Source organism: Nannobrachium achirus (genome assembly GCF_963921795.1).
Source record: "Nannobrachium achirus genome assembly, chromosome: 11".
NCBI lineage: Eukaryota > Metazoa > Chordata > Actinopteri > Myctophiformes > Myctophidae > Nannobrachium > Nannobrachium achirus.
In genome coordinates, this window is record NC_137820.1 from 2,223,123 (window position 1) to 2,245,187 (window position 22,065).

General features: G+C 41.8%; 1 protein-coding gene across 1 annotated transcript in view; it reads left to right on the forward strand.

Moving 5' to 3' along the window:
• Positions 1-22,065, forward strand: part of sergef (secretion regulating guanine nucleotide exchange factor) — a gene marked incomplete at its 5' end in the record, with an annotated part of 56,296 nt that overhangs the window by 12,245 nt on the left and 21,986 nt on the right. The window contains 6 exons of the mRNA XM_080736232.1: positions 137-197; positions 4,436-4,549; positions 8,658-8,720; positions 10,643-10,801; positions 13,451-13,617; positions 16,293-16,329. Coding sequence (XP_080592358.1) covers positions 137-197; positions 4,436-4,549; positions 8,658-8,720; positions 10,643-10,801; positions 13,451-13,617; positions 16,293-16,329 — 601 coding nt within the window. The remainder of the gene's footprint in view (positions 1-136; positions 198-4,435; positions 4,550-8,657; positions 8,721-10,642; positions 10,802-13,450; positions 13,618-16,292; positions 16,330-22,065) is intronic.

Sequence of the window (22,065 nt, forward strand, 5' to 3'; positions counted from 1 at the left end):
AGGAATTTGATAGTATTTATGTCCCTTGCAAACTATGTATCTATGTGGACATAAATAAAGCATTTAAAATGTGTGCTTGCGTGTGTGCGTGCGTACGTGTGTGCGTGCGTGTAATCCAGATGTGTTGTGTTTCCAGACGTTGCCAGAGCCAGTGCTCAGTGTGGCAGCAGGACTCAGACACTCTGTGGCTGTAACAGGTAATCATCATAATTCATCTCCTATAACATTCTGTCATAACATTTATGAACGGGTGAATACATGTGTGTAACAGGTAATCATCATAATTAATATCCTATAACATGACGTTATAACATTTATGAACAGGTAATCATCATAATTCATCTCCTATAACATGATGTTATAACATGTATGAATGGGTGAATACATGTGTGTAGTTTCAGTGTGTGTACCAGTATACATGTCTGTTGTGTGTAGTTTCTGGTAGGGACGATATGGAAATGTTATATTGCGATTATTGTGTCCAAAGATATTGTGATTTATGATATTACCACGATAATCAAAATATCCCCAACACCATTATCCTGGGGAACATTTGCCCCAAAAATTGCAGATATACAAGCTCAGAGAACCACTGGAGAATAATGAATAAAGGGTCCCCAGTTAGTTAGTCCACACTAATAAAAATATTTGCAATATGTGTGTAGTTTCATAGTGTGTATCAATATAGATGTGTGTTATGTGTTAGGGGTGGGCAATATAATCGATGTGGCAATACATCGCGATAGTTTATTTGCCAATACTGTATCGATACTTCAGGCCGTAGTATCGCGATACTTCGAGGAAAATAAAATATGTTCCCATACATAGGAACCAGTGGTAGAAGTCCGGTCCTGACACTCTAGATGTCGCTGTACTATAGTAGCTACTTCCCCTTCCCAAGGTTCAGTGAGTGAGGTCTCTCGAAGAAATGGCTGCGAACAACGAAAACAACAACATTAGAGGAGCGCCTTCATCTTTTAAAGCTGATGTATCGCAAAAGTAAAGCTCCAAACAGCCCAGAACAAACTAATTAGGGTTGTGCTTGGTCTTCCACCTCAGACCCACCTTACCGATCATCACCACGAAAGCGTGGGGTGGCTCAAAGTAGCTGACAGAGTACAGCATCTTGCAATGGGCCTGGTGTACAAGATACACTACACCTCCAAGATTCCCATGTACCTGACAAACTACTTCTTAAAGGTCAAGACTGTTCACGATCACAACACCAGAGGCAGCTCCACTAATCATCATCAACGTAGATTTAACACTAAACAAGGCTCTAACTCGTTCTCCTGCTATACCATCAACATGTGGAATGCCCTTCCACAAGCCTTAAAGGAGAGCAAATCCCTAGCCTCCTTCAAAATTGGTATGAAAAGTCACCTTCAGGCAGCTGCTACCTGTGACTTGTAAATAGACTAAGCCCTAAGGGTGCCGGAAAAAATCGATACGAATCGATTATCGGTTTCAACACTAGCGATACGGGTGCATCGGTGCGCGTTTACCCGGATCGGTCCAAATCGCGGGCGTATCGGTCGATGTATCGGTCCTAAAGTTATTAATCGGATTATCTGGATTTTAGCATTAAATAATTAACCTGCTGTGAAATTCTGAACTTACTTACTCATCGTTTACTGTTACAAATCATTACTTCAAAAGTGAGCGCTGCTAGACAGTCAGTGCTGCAGACAGTGCAACGAAAAAAAAAAAAAAAGAAAAAGCTGCCTGCTGCTCTGTCCTCCCCCTCCGATAGAGCTGGGTTTCTGCGTACTGCAGTCACTGTCCTGCGGGAAGCCGCAGATCTACAAGCCCACAGCGTGTTGCATGTGGATGGGTTGTAAACTTATAGATCTGCTACTGTACTTCCGACACAGCACACTGGCGCGTGTATGACGCACGCAATTGTGTGACACACAGCGACTTGTAAACAAACCAACAACGTGGTAGTTCCATCTATGGTTCCATCACTATGGATTATTCCAGTGGAGAAACGCGATTTTATAAGAATGCGACAGTAATGTATTGGATAACACTTTTCCCAGTAGAAGTCCCCGCAGTTGTCGACAGCAAAGGTAATAATCACAGCATCAGCTTTTATTGCAAAGCGCTACTATAGAGTATTGGTTTTCAAAGTGGGGTCCGGGGACCCCCAAGGGTCCTTGAGGGAGTTCTAGGGGGTCCTCGGCGAAATGATAGGAACCAAATGGACCCTTGGGTATGTGTAACTCAGGGGAGTGTACAAATGGAACCAAATGGACCCTAATGGACCCTTGGGTATGTGTAACTCAGGGGAGTGTACAAATGGAACCAAATTTGGTTCCATTTAAAAAACTGTTCTGCTGCCCTTGACGACGCTCACCGTCAGTGAAAGGGTTAATACCATGGAGGACTGTCAATCTTACTGTATATACAGTAAAGATATTATTACTTACTGTACGTCGCTCCGGTCCCGCCCGCATCGGTAATGTCCGCGATTTGTTTACAACGCACGTCGGGCGTGCACGCGAAATTAACGCCCTCCATAGTAAATCCATTGAGAGGCCCATAAAGAGACTTCATTTTCTCCAAAAGGGACATTCTTATACAAAGGATGGTCTCCACTCTCCATAACTGTACACAAAAGCAGGGCGCAGCCATGTTCTCTTCTGGGCTCACTCTGTCATGTGACTAGATGACGTAATCGTTGCCGTCAAGTGATAATCCAAAAAAACAAAAACAACCCCCTTCCGGCCCTTCAAAATAATAGCAGCGGCCTATGGAGGAAACGGCGTGGCACCGAGGCACCAAGCAAACCTTCAGATTAAGAGGCACTAGTTGTGTTAAACTTAAGACAAGAGCCTGATCCATGTCAAACTGGGGGTCCTTGACATTGATTTTTATTTTATTTTTTTAGAACTACTGCAGTAGAGCCATAAGATAACAAGTAGACATGATGTGTGCCAGACATCAAATGTTGCACTTACTTTATACTGCTGTTGTTACTGTTGTAAAGTGGATCTCTTTGAAATGATCTTATTGACTGAATAACAGCAGGCTCTTTTACTAGTTTTATTTGGTGATCTGATCTATGGCATTGCTGAGGATTGATCTGATCAGTGGCATTGGTGAGGATGTATTTTAGTTTTTCAGTGTTATTATAGCAGCTTTGCCAAGTACAATTATTGCACTGTACTGAACCATGTCAGTAGGCTTTGTAGTTTACATTAATTATTTTTTGTATCTACATGTCTGTGTCTATTTAGAATGAACACAACAATGACATGATACTAAAATGATTTGCCATCCATCTTTCTTTACAATTTTCTGTTATTCATTGGTCTTTTATGAGATATCCATTATTTGAAGGTCAGCAATGCTACTTTATAGATTATAGCTTCTTAACACTTATGTTGCAATGATTTTTTCTCTTCAATGTCTCGCGTTGCCATGGTTACCATAGACTTCCATGTAATTGTGCAATTGTGTAAAAAGTGCACGACCATGCCTAGATGATGCACCACGTGTGTAGATGCTGTTCACAGCTTTCAAACAAAAAAATCTGCTTGGAAATCCGTTCAGGCATTCATGATTTATCAGCCATTATGTTTTCTTCAGATGTAAACAAACATGGCTGCCATGTTTGAAAGAATGAGTTGGTATGGGGGTTAAACATGCAATTTCGCGATCGCGATCATGCCTAATACATTTCTGGAGGTCCAAAAAAATTTTTTTTTTTTTTCAAAAACGGCCCAAACTCGGGAAACTCGGGGTTGGCACCATATGTGTTAATTGAATAGAAAATTAATGTTTCATTAAACGTATATATCAGATCACACCGTATCGCATCGTATCGAATCCAATCGAATCGCATAAAATTCCACAAAATCGAAATTGCACCGAATCGAATCGTATCGAATCGTTCTGTATGTAAGATGTATCGTCACTGAATCGGATCGGAGCCCATGTATCGGATACGTATCGAATCGCCTTGTAAGGGATGGATACACACCCCTACTAAGCCCCCATGCCCCCCTCCCCTTTCTTTTTTTCTGCCTTTGTATTTGATGTTATGCTTTTGAAACTGATATTATCCTAGATAAAGTACTATGTTCTATCCGTCTGTCTTTCAATGTTATATGAGATACTTAAAGTGTGGTTCCTGTGGAAATAAGCCTCGGCTTTCTAGGATCTCCTTTTAGTTGACCTTGTACCAGTGATTTGTACTGTCATGAAACTGTACTTTTTTCTATTGCAAACTTCTAATAAATTCTTCAATCAATCAATCAAAAGTATCGTATCGCAAGGATTCACAATATATCGTGATACTATTGCATCGTGACCCAAGTATCGTAATACGTATTGCTGTTACATACTATTATGTGTGTAGTTTCAGGCTGTGTGTACCAGTGGGGAACTGGACTGTCCAGTCAGATGTATTTATTCTTTCTGCCTCTAGGGGGAGGTGTTGTGTACCAGTGGGGCACTGGACTGTCCAGTCAGGCAAAGAGAGCTCTCAGTCCACTTGCTGTTCCTGCTCATCTGTGCTCTACGCTGCCCTCTGTGGTACCAGGTGAGAACTACACACTCCTTCATTACATCATTTATAACAACCAGACCAGAACAGTCACCAATGCCATCCATCGTTGCGAAATGCGTTTTTCAGGGCAAGGAGAGAGAGAAAGATAGAGAGAGCAAGGGACCGAGTGGTGCGCGAAACGGGCGGCAGTGTGCAAACGTAACTGACATAACGTGAGGTTAATTTTTTTTATTTATTTTTTATTTTCACTCCGATATTCGAAAAACGCAGCAGTGTGCAAAGACCTTTATAGCAGGGGTTCCCAATTTTTTTTGTCTCAGGGCACCTCATGAATATTGTTTTAATCCGAGGCACCCCTACATTATAATTTTCACTCCCAGCACCTTATATTTATAGCATATCGTTGTTGTTGGGTGGAAACCTTGTATGTCCAAAACCGTTCGTTTTGTATTTATCATCTATGAAATGTACTAAACTAGTGAAAACAGCAGATCTACAAGCACACAACGCCTTGCGTCGCGAGGCGTTGTGTGCTTGTAGATCGTCTGTTTTCACTAGTTTTGTGCGACAGTCTTGTATGATGAAGCAGGGCTTTGCTTTACCAAAAGACGTACACATTTGAAACTTGGAGATACAAGGTTTCTGCCCGACAGTGATGATATTTTAGTGATTATGTTGCGAGGGAAACGTTGAGATAACAGCCATTTTGGTTAGAACTGACTGAAAATATCTTTTTACTTCAAGTTTAAAATGTTAAAATATTCTGTGTCCAAATAAATTCCAACAATTATCTCGCGGCACCCCTGGACTGCCGTCACCCCTGGACTGCCGTCATGGCACCCCAGGGTGCCCCGTCACCCCAGGGTGCCCCGTCACCCCAGGGTGCCCCGTCACCCACTTTGAAAACCCCTGAGTTAGATAACAGTGCACCCCTATTGGTTTTTATATCAAATGTTTTACGTTCAGATCAAGGTTATTATAGTCGAGTAAAACAAACCAAATAATAGATAGATACCTTTATTATCCCAAGGGGGAAATCAGTTGCCCAGAGGCAGCACAGCAGTATAAGGTTAGTTACAGAGAAGTAAGAAAAACGAAAAACGATAAAGAAAAAAACAAGAACAGAGTACAGTAAAGAGCAAGGTACGTCAAGAAAGTGAACGAATAATATATAAATATACATGAAGTGTCCTTAGGCACAACTATCAATATAGTACAGTGCCCCCAAATCAAAGTGACCATAACAGTCAATGCTAGTTAGTGCAACAAGTATCTCACAATCATGTCAAACACAAGCAGAAATACTCAAAACTACTAACACAACCTGATAGTGCAGAGTGTCCAAAGGTCAGTGTGATATAAAAACTACTAACACAACCTAATAGTGCAGAGTGTCCAAAGGTCAGTGTGATATAAAAACTACTAACACAACCTGATAGTGCAGAGTGTCCAAAGGACAGTGTGATATAAAAACTACTAACACAACCTGATAGTGCAGAGTGTCCAAAGGTCAGTGTGATATAAAAACTACTAACACAACCTGATAGTGCAGAGTGTCCAAAGGTCAGTGTGATATAAAAACTACTAACACAACCTAATAGTGCAGAGTGTCCAAAGGTCAGTGTGATATAAAAACTACTAACACAACCTGATAGTGCAGAGTGTCCAAAGGTCAGTGTGATATAAAAACTACTAACACAACCTGATAGTGCAGAGTGTCCAAAGGTCAGTGTGATATAAAAACTACTAACACAACCTGATAGTGCAGAGTGTCCAAAGGTCAGTGTGATATAAAAACTACTAACACAACCTAATAGTGCAGAATGTCCAAAGGTCAGTGTGATATAAAAACTACTAACACAACCTAATAGTGCAGAGTGTCCAAAGGTCAGTGTGATATAAAAACTACTAACACAACCTGATAGTGCAGAATGTCCAAAGGTCAGTGTGATATAAAAACTACTAACACAACCTGATAGTGCAGAGTGTCCAAAGGTCAGTGTGATATAAAAACTACTAACACAACCTGATAGTGCAGAGTGTCCAAAGGTCAGTGTGATATAAAAACTACTAACACAACCTGATAGTGCAGAGTGTCCAAAGGTCAGTGTGATATAAAAACTACTAACACAACCTGATAGTGCAGAATGTCCAAAGGTCAGTGTGATATAAAAACTACTAACACAACCTGATAGTGCAGAATGTCCAAAGGTCAGTGTGATATAAAAACTACTAACACAACCTGATAGTGCAGAATGTCCAAAGGTCAGTGTGATATAAAAACTACTAACACAACCTGATAGTGCAGAGTGTCCAAAGGTCAGTGTGATATAAAAACTACTAACACAACCTGATAGTGCAGAATGTCCAAAGGTCAGTGTGATATAAAAACTACTAACACAACCTGATAGTGCAGAGTGTCCAAAGGTCAGTGTGATATAAAAACTACTAACACAACCTGATAGTGCAGAGTGTCCAAAGGTCAGTGTGATATAAAAACTACTAACACAACCTGATAGTGCAGAGTGTCCAAAGGTCAGTGTGATATAAAAACTACTAACACAACCTAATAGTGCAGAATGTCCAAAGGTCAGTGTGATATAAAAACTACTAACACAACCTAATAGTGCAGAGTGTCCAAAGGTCAGTGTGATATAAAAACTACTAACACAACCTGATAGTGCAGAATGTCCAAAGGTCAGTGTGATATAAAAACTACTAACACAACCTGATAGTGCAGAGTGTCCAAAGGTCAGTGTGATATAAAAACTACTAACACAACCTGATAGTGCAGAGTGTCCAAAGGTCAGTGTGATATAAAAACTACTAACACAACCTGATAGTGCAGAGTGTCCAAAGGTCAGTGTGATATAAAAACTACTAACACAACCTGATAGTGCAGAATGTCCAAAGGTCAGTGTGATATAAAAACTACTAACACAACCTGATAGTGCAGAATGTCCAAAGGTCAGTGTGATATAAAAACTACTAACACAACCTGATAGTGCAGAATGTCCAAAGGTCAGTGTGATATAAAAACTACTAACACAACCTGATAGTGCAGAGTGTCCAAAGGTCAGTGTGATATAAAAACTACTAACACAACCTGATAGTGCAGAATGTCCAAAGGTCAGTGTGATATAAAAACTACTAACACAACCTGATAGTGCAGAGTGTCCAAAGGTCAGTGTGATATAAAAACAACTAGAAAAAGAAAGAAACAAGAGAGGGTGACGCAGCAAGACGCACAAGAGCACCCTCCCTGGAAGGTCCTTAAAGGAGTAGTTCACCCCCAAAATGACTTTTTTTCTATTGATTACTCAGGCCATGGAGAGTAGAGTTCAATAATATTTTTTGTTTTTTGTCACATTCCTAAGACAAAAATGTGATAACAGTAAATTTACCCCCATTGATTCCGGATGGTGACCCGTTTCGAAACGGGTCACCATCCGGAATCAATGGGGGTAAATTTACTCGAATCAAAGTTTTGTCTTAGGAATGTGACTAAAACCAAAGAATATTATTGAACTCTACTCTCCATGGCCTGAGTAATCAATAGAAAAAAAGTCATTTTAGGGGTGAACTACTCCTTTAAGCCTCTATCAGAGTCGGCTCCGCGGTGGAAGGGTATCCACTGCGGTGTAGTCTTTTTGAGTCATGAAACTACAACGTTACGTCATTTCTCGCGGTGAAGAGCTTTCCACCGCGAGTCCCAAACACATCTGTCTGTTTTTACTATCAGACAGACAGGCTCTTCACCCCGTTCGCTGATTGGTCGAGGTATTAGTCGGGGTAAAGGACTTCACCGTGGGCCGTGGCGTACTATGATGGCCTTCACTTATTTTCTGACTTGAGGTGGAAAGCTTTCCACCTCAAATTTGCGGTGTATAGCTCTTCAACTTGGACTCTGATAGAGGCTTTAGAGGTCAGAGTCAGTGCAACTAAAGTTCCAGTAAGAAATTCTACCGTCGTCCTTGGTTAGGAAGGTAGTCCTCTTCAATCGACCGTTGTGTGTCTCGTTGTACAGCTTGAGAGCAGCCGGTACAAAAGACTCTCAAATAATGAAAACTAGATGTGAAACAAACAAACACTTGATGTTTCCAGGAATATTATTAACCCTTCTCCTTCTGCCATGCTGCAGGTCTGGGTCATGTGACACCTCACATGGTAGCAGCAGGCTCCGCCCACTGTGTTTACCTTACAGGTAAGAGACTCCTCCCACTGTGTTTACCTTACAGGTAAGAGACTCCTCCCACTGTGTTTACCTTACAGGTAAGAGACTCCTCCCACTGTGTTTACCTTACAGGTAAGAGACTCCTCCCACTGTGTTTACCTTACAGGTATGAGACTCCTCCCACTGTGTTTACCTTACAGGTAAGATGTGTTTCTGTAGTATAACATTGTGTTTCTGTACCACAAAACCTGCCCAAGAAAACGCCCACAAAACGGTGAAAAGTGATGACTCATCACCTTTCATCACTAAACCATAGTTTTCTGGGGCCATTTGTAGTCCAAGGAATGTTTTTGTGCAAAACGAATGCTTGCAATGGATTCAGCATCATGACAAACCCCTCACATCCTACTTAAAAAAAAAAAATCTGGGTATTTTCCTCCTGTATAGAAAGTCGATGGGAGCCCAACTTGATTTGGCCGCTGTGGCGACCCCGAAGGTCGCCGACTCGGGCGCCCTAGCTAAATCATTAGAGCATGCCCTGGGCTACATCTGTGCAAAATGTGGTGCTTTTAGACTAATATAGGGCGAAATAGCCATGTTATCTCCCTAACGCCCCCGACTAGCTAAAAACAGTTTAGCAAATCTTTGAATATATTTTCAAAGCAAACTTTTGTAAAGCAAAACTCTGCCTCTGGGTGGTCCCTGGAACAACATATGTTTTAACTTTTTTTTCCCTGAATTTTGGGGTTCCTTGGCAAGAAGAAGTATTTAGAAGACATTTATAGAATTAAAATATTCAAGTTTTGCCCAATTTTTCACAATTTTTCAAAAATATCAGATTGCGGCGAGGCACTCTGTGCCACTCTGTGAACTTGTAGATCTGCTATTTTTTATAGTTATACCCAGGCCTGGAATTTCGTCATTTTAGGAGCGTGGCCACTTGGCCTTTGGTGTTGTCCCTTTTTTGAGGGCACAAAGGCCAAATGCCAGGGCAAGAATAATAATAATAATAATAATAAATACTTTTTGTCCATTGAAATAATTAATTGAAATCAAGGGTTATGGATAATTTTTTATTTGATAATCTGCAGTCAAATAAATAAATAAATGATGGTATTTACAATCTGATCCATGCTCAGCCCTGCAGCAATCAAAGTCACTGGATGGAGAAAGTGGTCCAGTCAGCTGGCAGGGCAATTCTTTTGAGGGGCCGGGGCACAAGGGAGGCCAAACTGAGGGGCAACGACGGCCATGGCCTTCATGGCCTCCCTAAAATTATCGTCGTTGTCGGGTGGAAACCTTGTATGTCCAAAACCGTTCGTTTTGTTTTTATCATCTATAAAATGTACTAAACTAGTGAAAACAGCAGATCTACGCATCTGTTTTCTCTAGTTTTGTGCGACAGTCTTGTATGATGAAGCAGGGCTTTGCTTTACCAAAAGACGTACACGTTTGAAACTTGGAGATACGAGGTTTCTGCCCGACAGAGACGATATTTGAGTGATTATGTTGCGAGGAAAACGTTGAGATAATAGCCATTTTGGTCAAAATTTACTGAAAATAACTTCAAGTTTAAAATGATAACCAAATATTTGTTTAAGTGTTCAAATATATTCCAAATATTATCAAATGATCTCGCGGCACCCCTGGACTGCCGTCGCAGCACCCCAGGGTGCCCCGTCACCCACTTTGAAAACCCCTGATCTAGACGAGGTGTGATGTGTTGTGTTGTGTTCAGGAGCAGGTGAGGTGATGTGTTGTGTTGTGTTCAGGAGCAGGTGAGGTGATGTGTTGTGTTGTGTTCAGGAGCAGGTGAGGTGATGTGTTGTGTTGTGTTGTGTTCAGGAGCAGGTGAGGTGATGTGTTGTGTTGTGTTCAGGAGCAGGTGAGGTGATGTGTTGTGTTGTGTTCAGGAGCAGGTGAGGTGATGTGTTGTGTTGTGTTGTGTTCAGGAGCAGGTGAGGTGTATCTCTGGGGGAGCAACAAGCACGGTCAGCTGGCCTCATCTCAACCCTTCCTCCCTTCACCCTGTCTGCTCTCTGCTTGCTTCATGGATGGAGAGGCTGTCAGCCATGTGTGGAGTGGCTGGACCCACCTAGTGGCCAAGACAGGTACTACACCCTTAACATCCCCCTTATGTCTGAGAATCAATAGGCTATAAGGCCCCATTTACACTGACAGCCAAATCCAGTCTGAATCATATCTGTGTCCACATCATCCTAGTCTCGCGTAGCCAGACAACTATTCCACAATCTCCAAATGCTATATAGAGTCTGGAACGGCAGCTCCCGAACAGCAAGTATCGGAAGGAGTCACTGCTGCACGGAACTGTAGTCCCATTGGAAACATAACAGAAACACACTAGCACAGACAGAGTCATTATAATGAACTGTAGTCCCATTGGAAACATAACAGAAACACACTCGCACAGACAGTCATTCTAATGAACTGTAGTCCCATTGGAAACATAACAGAAACACACTAGCACAGACAGAGTCATTATAATGAACTGTAGTCCCATTGGAAACATAACAGAAACACACTAGCACAGACAGAGTCATTATAATGAACTGTAGTCCCATTGGAAACATAACAGAAACACACTAGCACAGACAGAGTCATTATAATGAACTGTAGTCCCATTGGAAACATAACAGAAACACACTAGCACAGACAGTCATTCTAATGAACTGTAGTCTCATTGGAAACATAACAGAAACACACTCGACAGTCATTCGAGCTGCATATTCTTGTTATGGGTGTATAGTTTAAGAAAACATTTGAAAACATCATGGTGGTAACACCAACAACACCAGAGAAAGACAAAATAACGGCCCGAAAAATTATAAAAGGAGACATAACGCTTCCAGTAGGACATGTTATTGCTACTGCGCCAAGGGAGCGGTTGCGTCACATCCGCTTTATCTCACACTCATCGTTTCTATTTCCGTGCCCCAGACTGTATGCCGGGAGCATTTGCAAATCACGTTAGGCAACAGTCTGGCCACGCGAGACTAACATCATCCAGAATGGAATCTGATTTGGATTCTAATCTTTACTTTACTTTACTTTATGTGTTTATTTAGACAGGACAGTACCAGTTCATGGACACAGAGATATTTAGATATTGCATAATACAACATACAAAGATCTTAGTGTAAACCAGCCGGAGTTAGCTTAAAGCTACATTTCATCCGTTGTCCTCAGGACATAAAACAAGAAACAAAACAAGACTACACTAACAAAAACAAGAACAGAACAGTACAGGGCGAACAACAACACAACAAAAACAAGGTGCTTGGTGCAGCCGCGTGCCTAGTGCAACAAGGTGCCTAGTGCCAGAAGTAAGTTAAAAACCACACAGGAGAGACTAACCTGGCAGAGTAATTCGTACAGGCATCAATTATTTTCTTATAGGTGGTTACATGTTTGTGAGCGTTTTAACCATTGCTTCAACTGCCCTTTAAAAGCACCGAATGTGTGGATCTCTCTAATTGAGGCAGGGAGCTGGTTCCAATATTGGCAACCATTTATGGAGAGAACGTTTTTACTAAAGGTAGTTTTTCTAAAATCAATTTCACAGTCTCCCCTGGATGTTGACCTAGTACTGCGTCCAATGTCCCTCTTCTTATGGATGAATTCCATAATCTGGATGTGGCAGGGATCTGATTCAGGCTGGATTTGCCTTGCCTGGCTCCAGCCAATAGACCCGCCCACTCTCTGAGTGGACTGCTTCTCTTGGTCTGGAGGTGTCATATGACGTGTCTCTTTCTATCGGTTTTTGGCGAACCGACCAATGAAATCAATGCAATACAGAGGAGGGGTGCGTCTAACTTTTGAAAATCAACAGAAACAGTGGAGGGAGGGGTGGCTCGCTAGAGTTCTTAATTGCCTCCTTTGAACTTCAAAAGAGCTACAATTACAAGTGTCGATAGCTCGTTAGTGATTCTCTCTAATCAATGAAACATCAAAGACAATGACCTGTTTGGTGCATGTCACAGAGGGGAGGGGGAGGAGGGAATGTTTTGTGTACACAAGTCAAACACAACCCCTCCCACCAGATCTCTTGTGATTGGGAATTTCAAATTTCAAATCCCCTCCCCTTTGTAATCAAATAGAACAGGGACAACTTCAGACTCAAGCTCCAGCGCAGAGTCTGAAATCAGGCCAGGATTTGCCTGCCAGTGTAAAGGGGGCCTAAGAGACACATATACTGTACAGTATAGCACAGGGTAAAGTTCTCAGTCCTGGGGACTGATTTCAGTCTGGAGGATTCCATAGGGGCGTTTCGGAGATCAGTGCAGATCTGCAAAACAATAAAAAATAAAATAAGGGGGAGGTGTAGCGATGGCCGTGGCGTGAATGACAACATCGTCAAAACGCTAGTCAAGTGATCTCTAAACTAAAAAGCAGTTCTAATTTCAAGATATGAGTATTTGGATTGGCCAGACTAACAATAGAATACAACAGAACTTCAGAAGATACTTCTATAAAATGAAGCATGGATTGTTGCACACACACATTCAGTGAAGGCAGTTCACAACTTCAGGGAAACACCTCAAATATTGGTGTGCGCACCATGTTTCAAACATCACATATTGGGACATGGTCTTAAAATACATTTCAGTCTTGGATTTGTTTTGGCATTAACCCCTGATAGTCACTAATTAACTAAATACAATAATAAGAACTAGATGTGAAAAAACGAACGGTAGAGTGGTAGACAGAGTGATAATGGACAGTTGTATTGGGTGTTTCAGTGAGTGGCAGAGTGTGGACGTGGGGCAGGGCAGACTACGGGCAGCTGGGCAGAGCTCTGCCCTCCAGTGAGGACCCTGAAGAGATGCCAGCCGGACGCGTGGCAGAGGGGGCGGGGCAGGGGCGGTGCCACCCTGCAGAGGTCCCTCTGCTGCACGGAGCGTCTCAGGTGAGATGCCCACACGCACGCACGCACGCACATACGCACACACGCACACACACACACACACACACACACACACAAACACACACACAGGGACACATACTGGCTGCGGACAGTGCACGTCAAAACTCGGGGTTCCCACGGTCATGAAATTCCTGAAATATTTTGAAATTAGAAAAAAAAAAAAAAAAATCCAGTACTGGAAAAGTGTTGGAATTGATCAAGGGTCCTGGAAGGTCCTGGAAAAAAAATTGCTATGCATTGTCTTTGGTTATTGATTTTGTTATAACCTCTGAAATGACAAATTAAACATGGGCCAAATTGTCAAATATTAGAGGCAGAAATTGTGAAAATAGCAGATCTACATCGTGAGCAATCTGAGCATGTAGATCTGCTATTTTCACAATAAAACCGTGTTATACAAAATTCCTCAACTCTCTTCAAATATGGTTATTTCGGGGGTCACGGCCTGAAAAGGTTCCACTGGCATACACTACCTGTCTTTGGGCTAACAACAGTTTATTGTTATGTAGTCCTGGAAATCTACCTGTCTTTGGGCTAACAACAGTTTATTGTTATATAGTCCTGGAAATCTACCTGTCTTTGGGCTAACAACAGTTTATTGTTATATAGTCCTGGAAATCTACCTGTCTTTGGGCTAACAACAGTTTATTGTTATATAGTCCTGGAAATCTACCTGTCTTTGGGCTAACAACAGTTTATTGTTATATAGTCCTGGAAATCTACCTGTCTTTGGGCTAACAACAGTTTATTGTTATATAGTCCTGGAAATCTACCTGTCTTTGGGCTAACAACAGTTTATTGTTATATAGTCCTGGAAATCTACCTGTCTTTGGGCTAACAACAGTTTATTGTTATATAGTCCTGGAAATCTGCCTGTCTTTGGGCTAACAACAGTTTATTGTTATATAGTCCTGGAAATCTACCTGTCTTTGGGCTAACAACAGTTTATTGTTATATAGTCCTGTCTTTGGGCTAACAACAGTTTATTGTTATATGGTCCTGGAAATCGGGTTAAATATTCTGGAAAAGTTTTGGAAATTAATTGGTAAAGATGTGTGGGAACCCTGAAAACAGGCCCCCTCCATTATTTTCAATGAACCGCCAAGCAACTTCTGTTCTGAACAAAATATATCTAAAAAATCTTTTTAGTTCCTACATTTTGATGCTGCTGCTTTGTTTGGTAGTAAAATCACTTCTGCCTCAGCCCAGTAGGTGGAGCCACATACCAACAGTACTATGTGCTGTTGGATAGATTCACCTGTAATATAATCTATTACTGGATTACTTTCTGGTCTCTTCTCACACTGATGAGGTGTGACTGTAGTAAATAACTGTAAATAAACTGTAACTGTAGTAAATAACTGTAAATACACTGTAACTGTAAGTAAATAACTGTAAATACACTGTAACTGCAAGTAAATAACTGTAGTTGACCTGGAGTTATGATGTTGGCTCTGTGTCAGGGACTGCACGCACGCACGCACAATTTTTTCAAGTGGGGCGAAGATACAAGGCGACCGTTCGCGCCTTGCTCGGTCGCGCGTCGTCTTGTGTTTGCATTCTTTTTGTATGTAATCGTGCTGTTCAGACCATCCAGGTTTGAACCCACTTAAGAGTGTACAAGTTCACCATATCTTGTATGTCTCATATATACTGCAGAGTTAACATTATTCATATCTTGTATGTCTCATATATACTGCAGAGTTAACATTATTCATATCTTGTATGTCTCATATATACTGCAGAGTTAACATTATTCATATCTTGTATGTCTCATATATACTGCAGAGTTAACATTATTCAAACAGCACGAGATCCTAACATATCGTTGCTGTCAGCCAGAAAGCTATTTCAACTGTATTCGTTTTATTGTAAATGAATAAAAACAAACCATGATCCACTAGGACCAGGTAGGTTGGATCAACGAGGTTCACAAGCAATGAAGTGTCTGTGAGTTTTATACATGTTGAACCAGTCAGGAGTTAAAGGAGAAGTTCATACACAACATGACACCACATGGAGACTTGAATTCACGGAGATGTGTTTTATCTTCTGTCACTAGGGATGGGTATCGTCTGCGATACTTTTAATGGTATCGATTGCATGAAGTTGATACTATCGAGTATCGGTTCACGTAAAAACTAACGATACCTCGTTTGGATACTCTGGAACGCACCCCTGGCCGGTCGCATCTGTAACAGTTGGGCTACTGAGAGTTTAATGACTGCTTTAGTAGGCTACACTCGTTACTGTGGAAAATAGCCGACAATAGCCTATAATGTTTATTATTATGATGATTATCCAACGTCTATACTCTCTGCTCCGCCACACTGTGTGATCATCATCACCTCGTAGAGCAGTTCAACTTAAATAAAAAGTATCGAAAAGGGTATCGTTTCAATTCCCAGGTATCTAAAAAGGTATTGTATCGATTCAAAGGTGAACGATACCCATCCCTATTTGTCACATTGTTGAGACAATCATTTGCTGACCGAGTCATGCGTCAGTCAAGGCTTCACAGAAAATATGTCCTTTCATATTCATAACTTGGGTCCCTGATTTATTAACATTGTTTTATTCTTTTCTGCTTCCTTACATATTGATTTTTTTTAACAATGTTGTGTTAATAATAATTCTTATTGTTTTCTTCCTCGCAGATTGCGTGTGGATCTGAACACAACCTGGCCATTGTAGGTAAGTCCTGTTTAACCCCATAGACGTCCTGTTTGACCCCACATACTTAGTGGACCGGTCCTACCACACACTGAAGCTGGATGCTGTGATAGATTTGAACAGCAGTGACATTATAGGAGTTTAAAAGACACTTCAGATTGTATTATTATTTGTTGCGCTATAGCGTGACCCTTAGAGTTTAAGGGTGCGACTCCGCTCACTCGGACACGGAGTCGCCATTTTGAAAGATGTGGTTGGTATGGGGGTTAAACATGCAATTTCGCGATTGCGATCATGCCTACTACATTTTATGTATTTCATGGCCCGAAACTCGGGCCATGGCAGTCTGGGTGTACTGTAATAACTCGGGAAACTCGGGCCTTGGCAGTCAATGAGTTAACAGCGGTTCTGAAACTATCTGTCTGTCTCTCTTCTCCTCCTCCTCCTCCTCCCCGACCCAGAGTCCCTGGCCGCGTCTCCTCCTATGGATTCAATGAGCTCCCCGGCCCGGCCGCATTAGAGAGGAGGGGGCTGCGCTGCGGGCGATGGGATATTTTGATTCTGAGTGTTTTCCATAGAGTTATGGTGTTTTCAGATAGAGTCATGTGACCTACTGTATAATACTATGATAATTTCGGGGCGTGTCAGTGGAGCTTTAAGTAAAACATTTGAGTACTTTTTTCCACCACTGGCAATGTGCACGCACACGAGCTCCGCCCTCCCGTTCGTTCAGCTTGGAATAATGTACTTTCTGACAGCTCAGCCTCTTGGAGAAAGGATAGCTTTTGGTTCACTTGGCGTTGCGTTTCGTTGTTGCCCTGAGCTCAGCAGAGCTCCGTTTGAAGGCATTCGTTCGCACATCGGGATTTATTCAACAGGCTGCGTTAGATTGAACTCCTGTTTGGCCCGGTGATGGTTTTGTCGTGTCGTATAAACACTGTGTCGCGGGATACAAGGCTTGACATCAAATCTACTACTGGTCATGTGAACAGCTCAAAAAAGTGGCACAAGCGGGATGCGAACCCGTGGGTGAATGGACCGGAAGTGGATACACTAGTCCACTAGGCCATCGAGCCGGTGCTGGGGGGGGGGGGGGGGGGGGGGCATTCAGTCTGTATTCATAGGAGAGGAGAAGCCTCGCGAGGTTGTCACTCAAAGCGACACCAGCCAATCACAGCGCGTCTTCTCCGGGACTAGGCAGAATGCGTCTCTCTTTGGCTATTATGCGTAGTGTCTGAATGAGCAGACTGGCATACTGGCCCATACAGACTGCAGCATGTTAGGTGGTGTGGGCAGCTTTCCTGATACTGCTGTTGGTATCTGAACTAACCAAGACTTTACATGGATATGATTGAATACTTTATTAGAAGTTTGCATGGGGAAAAGAGTACAGGACAGTACAGATACAAGGTCTACTAAAAGAGGACAGGACAGGACAGGACAGGACAGGACAGGACAGATACAAGGTCTACTAAAAGAGGACAGGACAGTACAGATACAAGGTCTACTAAAAGAGGACAGGACAGGACAGGACAGTACAGATACAAGGTCTACTAAAAGAGGACAGGACAGGACAGATACAAGGTCTACTAAAAGAGGACAGGACAGTACAGATACAAGGTCTACTAAAAGAGGACAGGACAGGACAGATACAAGGTCTACTAAAAGAGGACAGGACAGGACAGATACAAGGTCTACTAAAAGAGGACAGGACAGGACAGATACAAGGTCTACTAAAAGAGGACAGTACAGTACAGATACAAGGTCTACTAAAAGAGGACAGGACAGTACAGATACAAGGTCTACTAAAAGAGGACAGGACAGGACAGGACAGTACAGATACAAGGTCTACTAAAAGAGGACAGGACAGGACAGATACAAGGTCTACTAAAAGAGGACAGGACAGGACAGTACAGATACAAGGTCTACTAAAAGAGGACAGGACAGGACAGATACAAGGTCTACTAAAAGAGGACAGGACAGGACAGTACAGATACAAGGTCTACTAAAAGAGGACAGGACAGGACAGTACAGATACAAGGTCTACTAAAAGAGGACAGGACAGGACAGATACAAGGTCTACTAAAAGAGGACAGGACAGTACAGATACAAGGTCTACTAAAAGAGGACAGGACAGGACAGATACAAGGTCTACTAAAAGAGGACAGGACAGTACAGATACAAGGTCTACTAAAAGAGGACAGGACAGGACAGTACAGATACAAGGTCTACTAAAAGAGGACAGGACAGGACAGATACAAGGTCTACTAAAAGAGGACAGGACAGTTCAGATACAAGGTCTACTAAAAGAGTACAGGACAGTACAGATACAAGGTCTACTAAAAGAGGACAGGACAGTTCAGATACAAGGTCTACTAAAAGAGTACAGGACAGTACAGATACAAGGTCTACTAAAAGAGGACAGGACAGGACAGATACAAGGTCTACTAAAAGAGGACAGGACAGTACAGATACAAGGTCTACTAAAAGAGGACAGGACAGTACAGATACAAGGTCTACTAAAAGAGGACAGTACAGTTCAGATACAAGGTCTACTAAAAGAGGACAGGACAGTACAGATACAAGGTCTACTAAAAGAGGACAGGACAGGACAGTACAGATACAAGGTCTACTAAAAGAGGACAGGACAGTTCAGATACAAGGTCTACTAAAAGAGGACAGTACAGTTCAGATACAAGGTCTACTAAAAGAGGACAGGACAGTACAGATACAAGGTCTACTAAAAGAGGACAGGACAGGACAGGACAGTTCAGATACAAGGTCTACTAAAAGAGGACAGGACAGGACAGGACAGTTCAGATACAAGGTCTACTAAAAGAGGACAGGACAGTACAGATACAAGGTCTACTAAAAGAGGACAGGACAGTTCAGATACAAGGTCTACTAAAAGAGGACAGGACAGTACAGATACAAGGTCTACTAAAAGAGGACAGGACAGGACAGATACAAGGTCTACTAAAAGAGGACAGGACAGTACAGATACAAGGTCTACTAAAAGAGGACAGGACAGGACAGATACAAGGTCTACTAAAAGAGGACAGGACAGTACAGATACAAGGTCTACTAAAAGAGGACAGGACAGGACAGATACAAGGTCTACTAAAAGAGGACAGGACAGTACAGATACAAGGTCTACTAAAAGAGGACAGGACAGGACAGATACAAGGTCTACTAAAAGAGGACAGGACAGTACAGATACAAGGTCTACTAAAAGAGGACAGTACAGGACAGTACAGTACAGATACAAGGTCTACTAAAAGAGGACAGGACAGTACAGATACAAGGTCTACTAAAAGAGGACAGGACAGGACAGGACAGGACAGATACAAGGTCTACTAAAAGAGGACAGGACAGTACAGATACAAGGTCTACTAAAAGAGGACAGGACAGTACAGATACAAGGTCTACTAAAAGAGGACAGGACAGTACAGATACAAGGTCTACTAAAAGAGGACAGGACAGTACAGATACAAGGTCTACTAAAAGAGGACAGTACAGTTCAGATACAAGGTCTACTAAAAGAGGACAGTACAGTTCAGATACAAGGTCTACTAAAAGAGGACAGTACAGTTCAGATACAAGGTCTACTAAAAGAGGACAGGACAGGACAGGACAGTACAGATACAAGGTCTACTAAAAGAGGACAGGACAGTACAGATACAAGGTCTACTAAAAGAGGACAGGACAGTACAGATACAAGGTCTACTAAAAGAGGACAGGACAGTTCAGATACAAGGTCTACTAAAAGAGGACAGGACAGGACAGTACAGATACAAGGTCTACTAAAAGAGGACAGGACAGTTCAGATACAAGGTCTACTAAAAGAGGACAGGACAGTACAGATACAAGGTCTACTAAAAGAGGACAGGACAGTACAGATACAAGGTCTACTAAAAGAGGACAGGACAGTTCAGATACAAGGTCTACTAAAAGAGGACAGTACAGTACAGATACAAGGTCTACTAAAAGAGGACAGGACAGTACAGATACAAGGTCTACTAAAAGAGGACAGGACAGTACAGATACAAGGTCTACTAAAAGAGGACAGGACAGTACAGATACAAGGTCTACTAAAAGAGGACAGGACAGTTCAGATACAAGGTCTACTAAAAGGATTTAAACCACAAGAAAGAACAAAGACTTGTTCATAAATTCATAAAAATAAACATTGAATGACAGACAGATAAACACAGTACTATGCAACAAAAATACCATCATGAAACAGTCTGAAAACAGAAATGAATGTTGAACATTATGTTCCCACATTAGCCCATTAACAGCTGGAATTATTTGATACTTTAACTATTGCAAAATAGCAGATCTACAAGCTCACAGTGCGGCACCGAGTGCCGCACTACAAGCATGTAGATCTACTATTTTTGAAAAATCATATTTTTATTTTGTTTATTTTTTTTTGCAAATCTTTGAATATATCTTTTTTTTTAAGTGCACATTTGTAACTCAAATCTCTGCTTCTGGGGGGGGAGTCCTTGGAACAACATATTTTGAGATGGGGGTCCCTGGAACAACATATTTTGAGATGGGGGTCCGTGGCCAAATACATATAATTTTGGGGGTCTTGGACATGAAAAGGTTTGTAGAACCACTGATTTAGAAGAAGGGTTTAGAAGACATCTATCCACCAGCCAGAGAACAGCAGACATACAAGCTCACGTCGCATTGCAGATGCAGCCGTTGTGAGCTTGTAGATCACACTCTGCTGCGACGCTGGAAACTGTCGCACACCTGCGCAATGCACGATGGGATGTTGGAAATTTGTGGATATAATCAGGTTAAAAAATATTCAGACTCGCACAAATTGTCACAATCTTTCAAAAATAGCAGATCTACAAGCTCGAGCTTGTATGTCTGCTATTTCTCAACAGTTAAAGCATAGAACAATGGTTACAGTGAGTCAGATGAATGCTCTGCTACGTACAGAACACATTAGCAGTCATTCAGGGACACTAAAATATGTATTTGGGACGAGCAGAAACCATAACAATCATCTGGCAGACTGCTATACAGTCTACTCTCCCTCTCCTTTCATGTGTGTAAAAACTAGTGGTGTAACGATAGAGTAAAAATCCATTTCAATTTGCAATGATCTTCTACAGGGGTCTTCAACGTTTTCAGGCCAAGAACCCCTTAGTTGAGAGAGAGATGAAGCAGGGACCCCCACAACCTGTTCATAGATTCCATATAGTTTCATTGTTTGACAGCACAATCATCAGTGTATTTTGGATTCATGTCAATTTGTGTTTTCAGATATTTAACCACTTGAACCGTCAATACTTAATAAACTTGACCTTTCACTCTGTACTTAGTCTGCTCTTTTCCCCCTCTAGAGCAAAAATCTGCTGTTTTTGGCTAAAGTTCTCAGAATATGGACGCTAGGGGAAAAAAAGTCACACAAAGATTTGGAGGACCCCCTGTAGTAACTCTGAGGACCCCCCAGGGGTCCCGGACCCCATGTTGATCGATCTACTATATCGATATGCAGAAGCAAAATATCGTACCGTTTTGTATCATATCGATTCACAATGCAGATAATCGGTATCGAATCGTTTTGCAATGCAAATAATCGATTGTATGGAAACGAAGTAATTTGCCTTGTATTTTAAGAGGGAACATGAAAAAGAGGGGTCTAATTACTTTATTTGACTAATTCCATTCCATATAGCTACTCTTGGTATATCAATAAATGTGTGTAATCTCTGTGTTCATGTCAAGGTG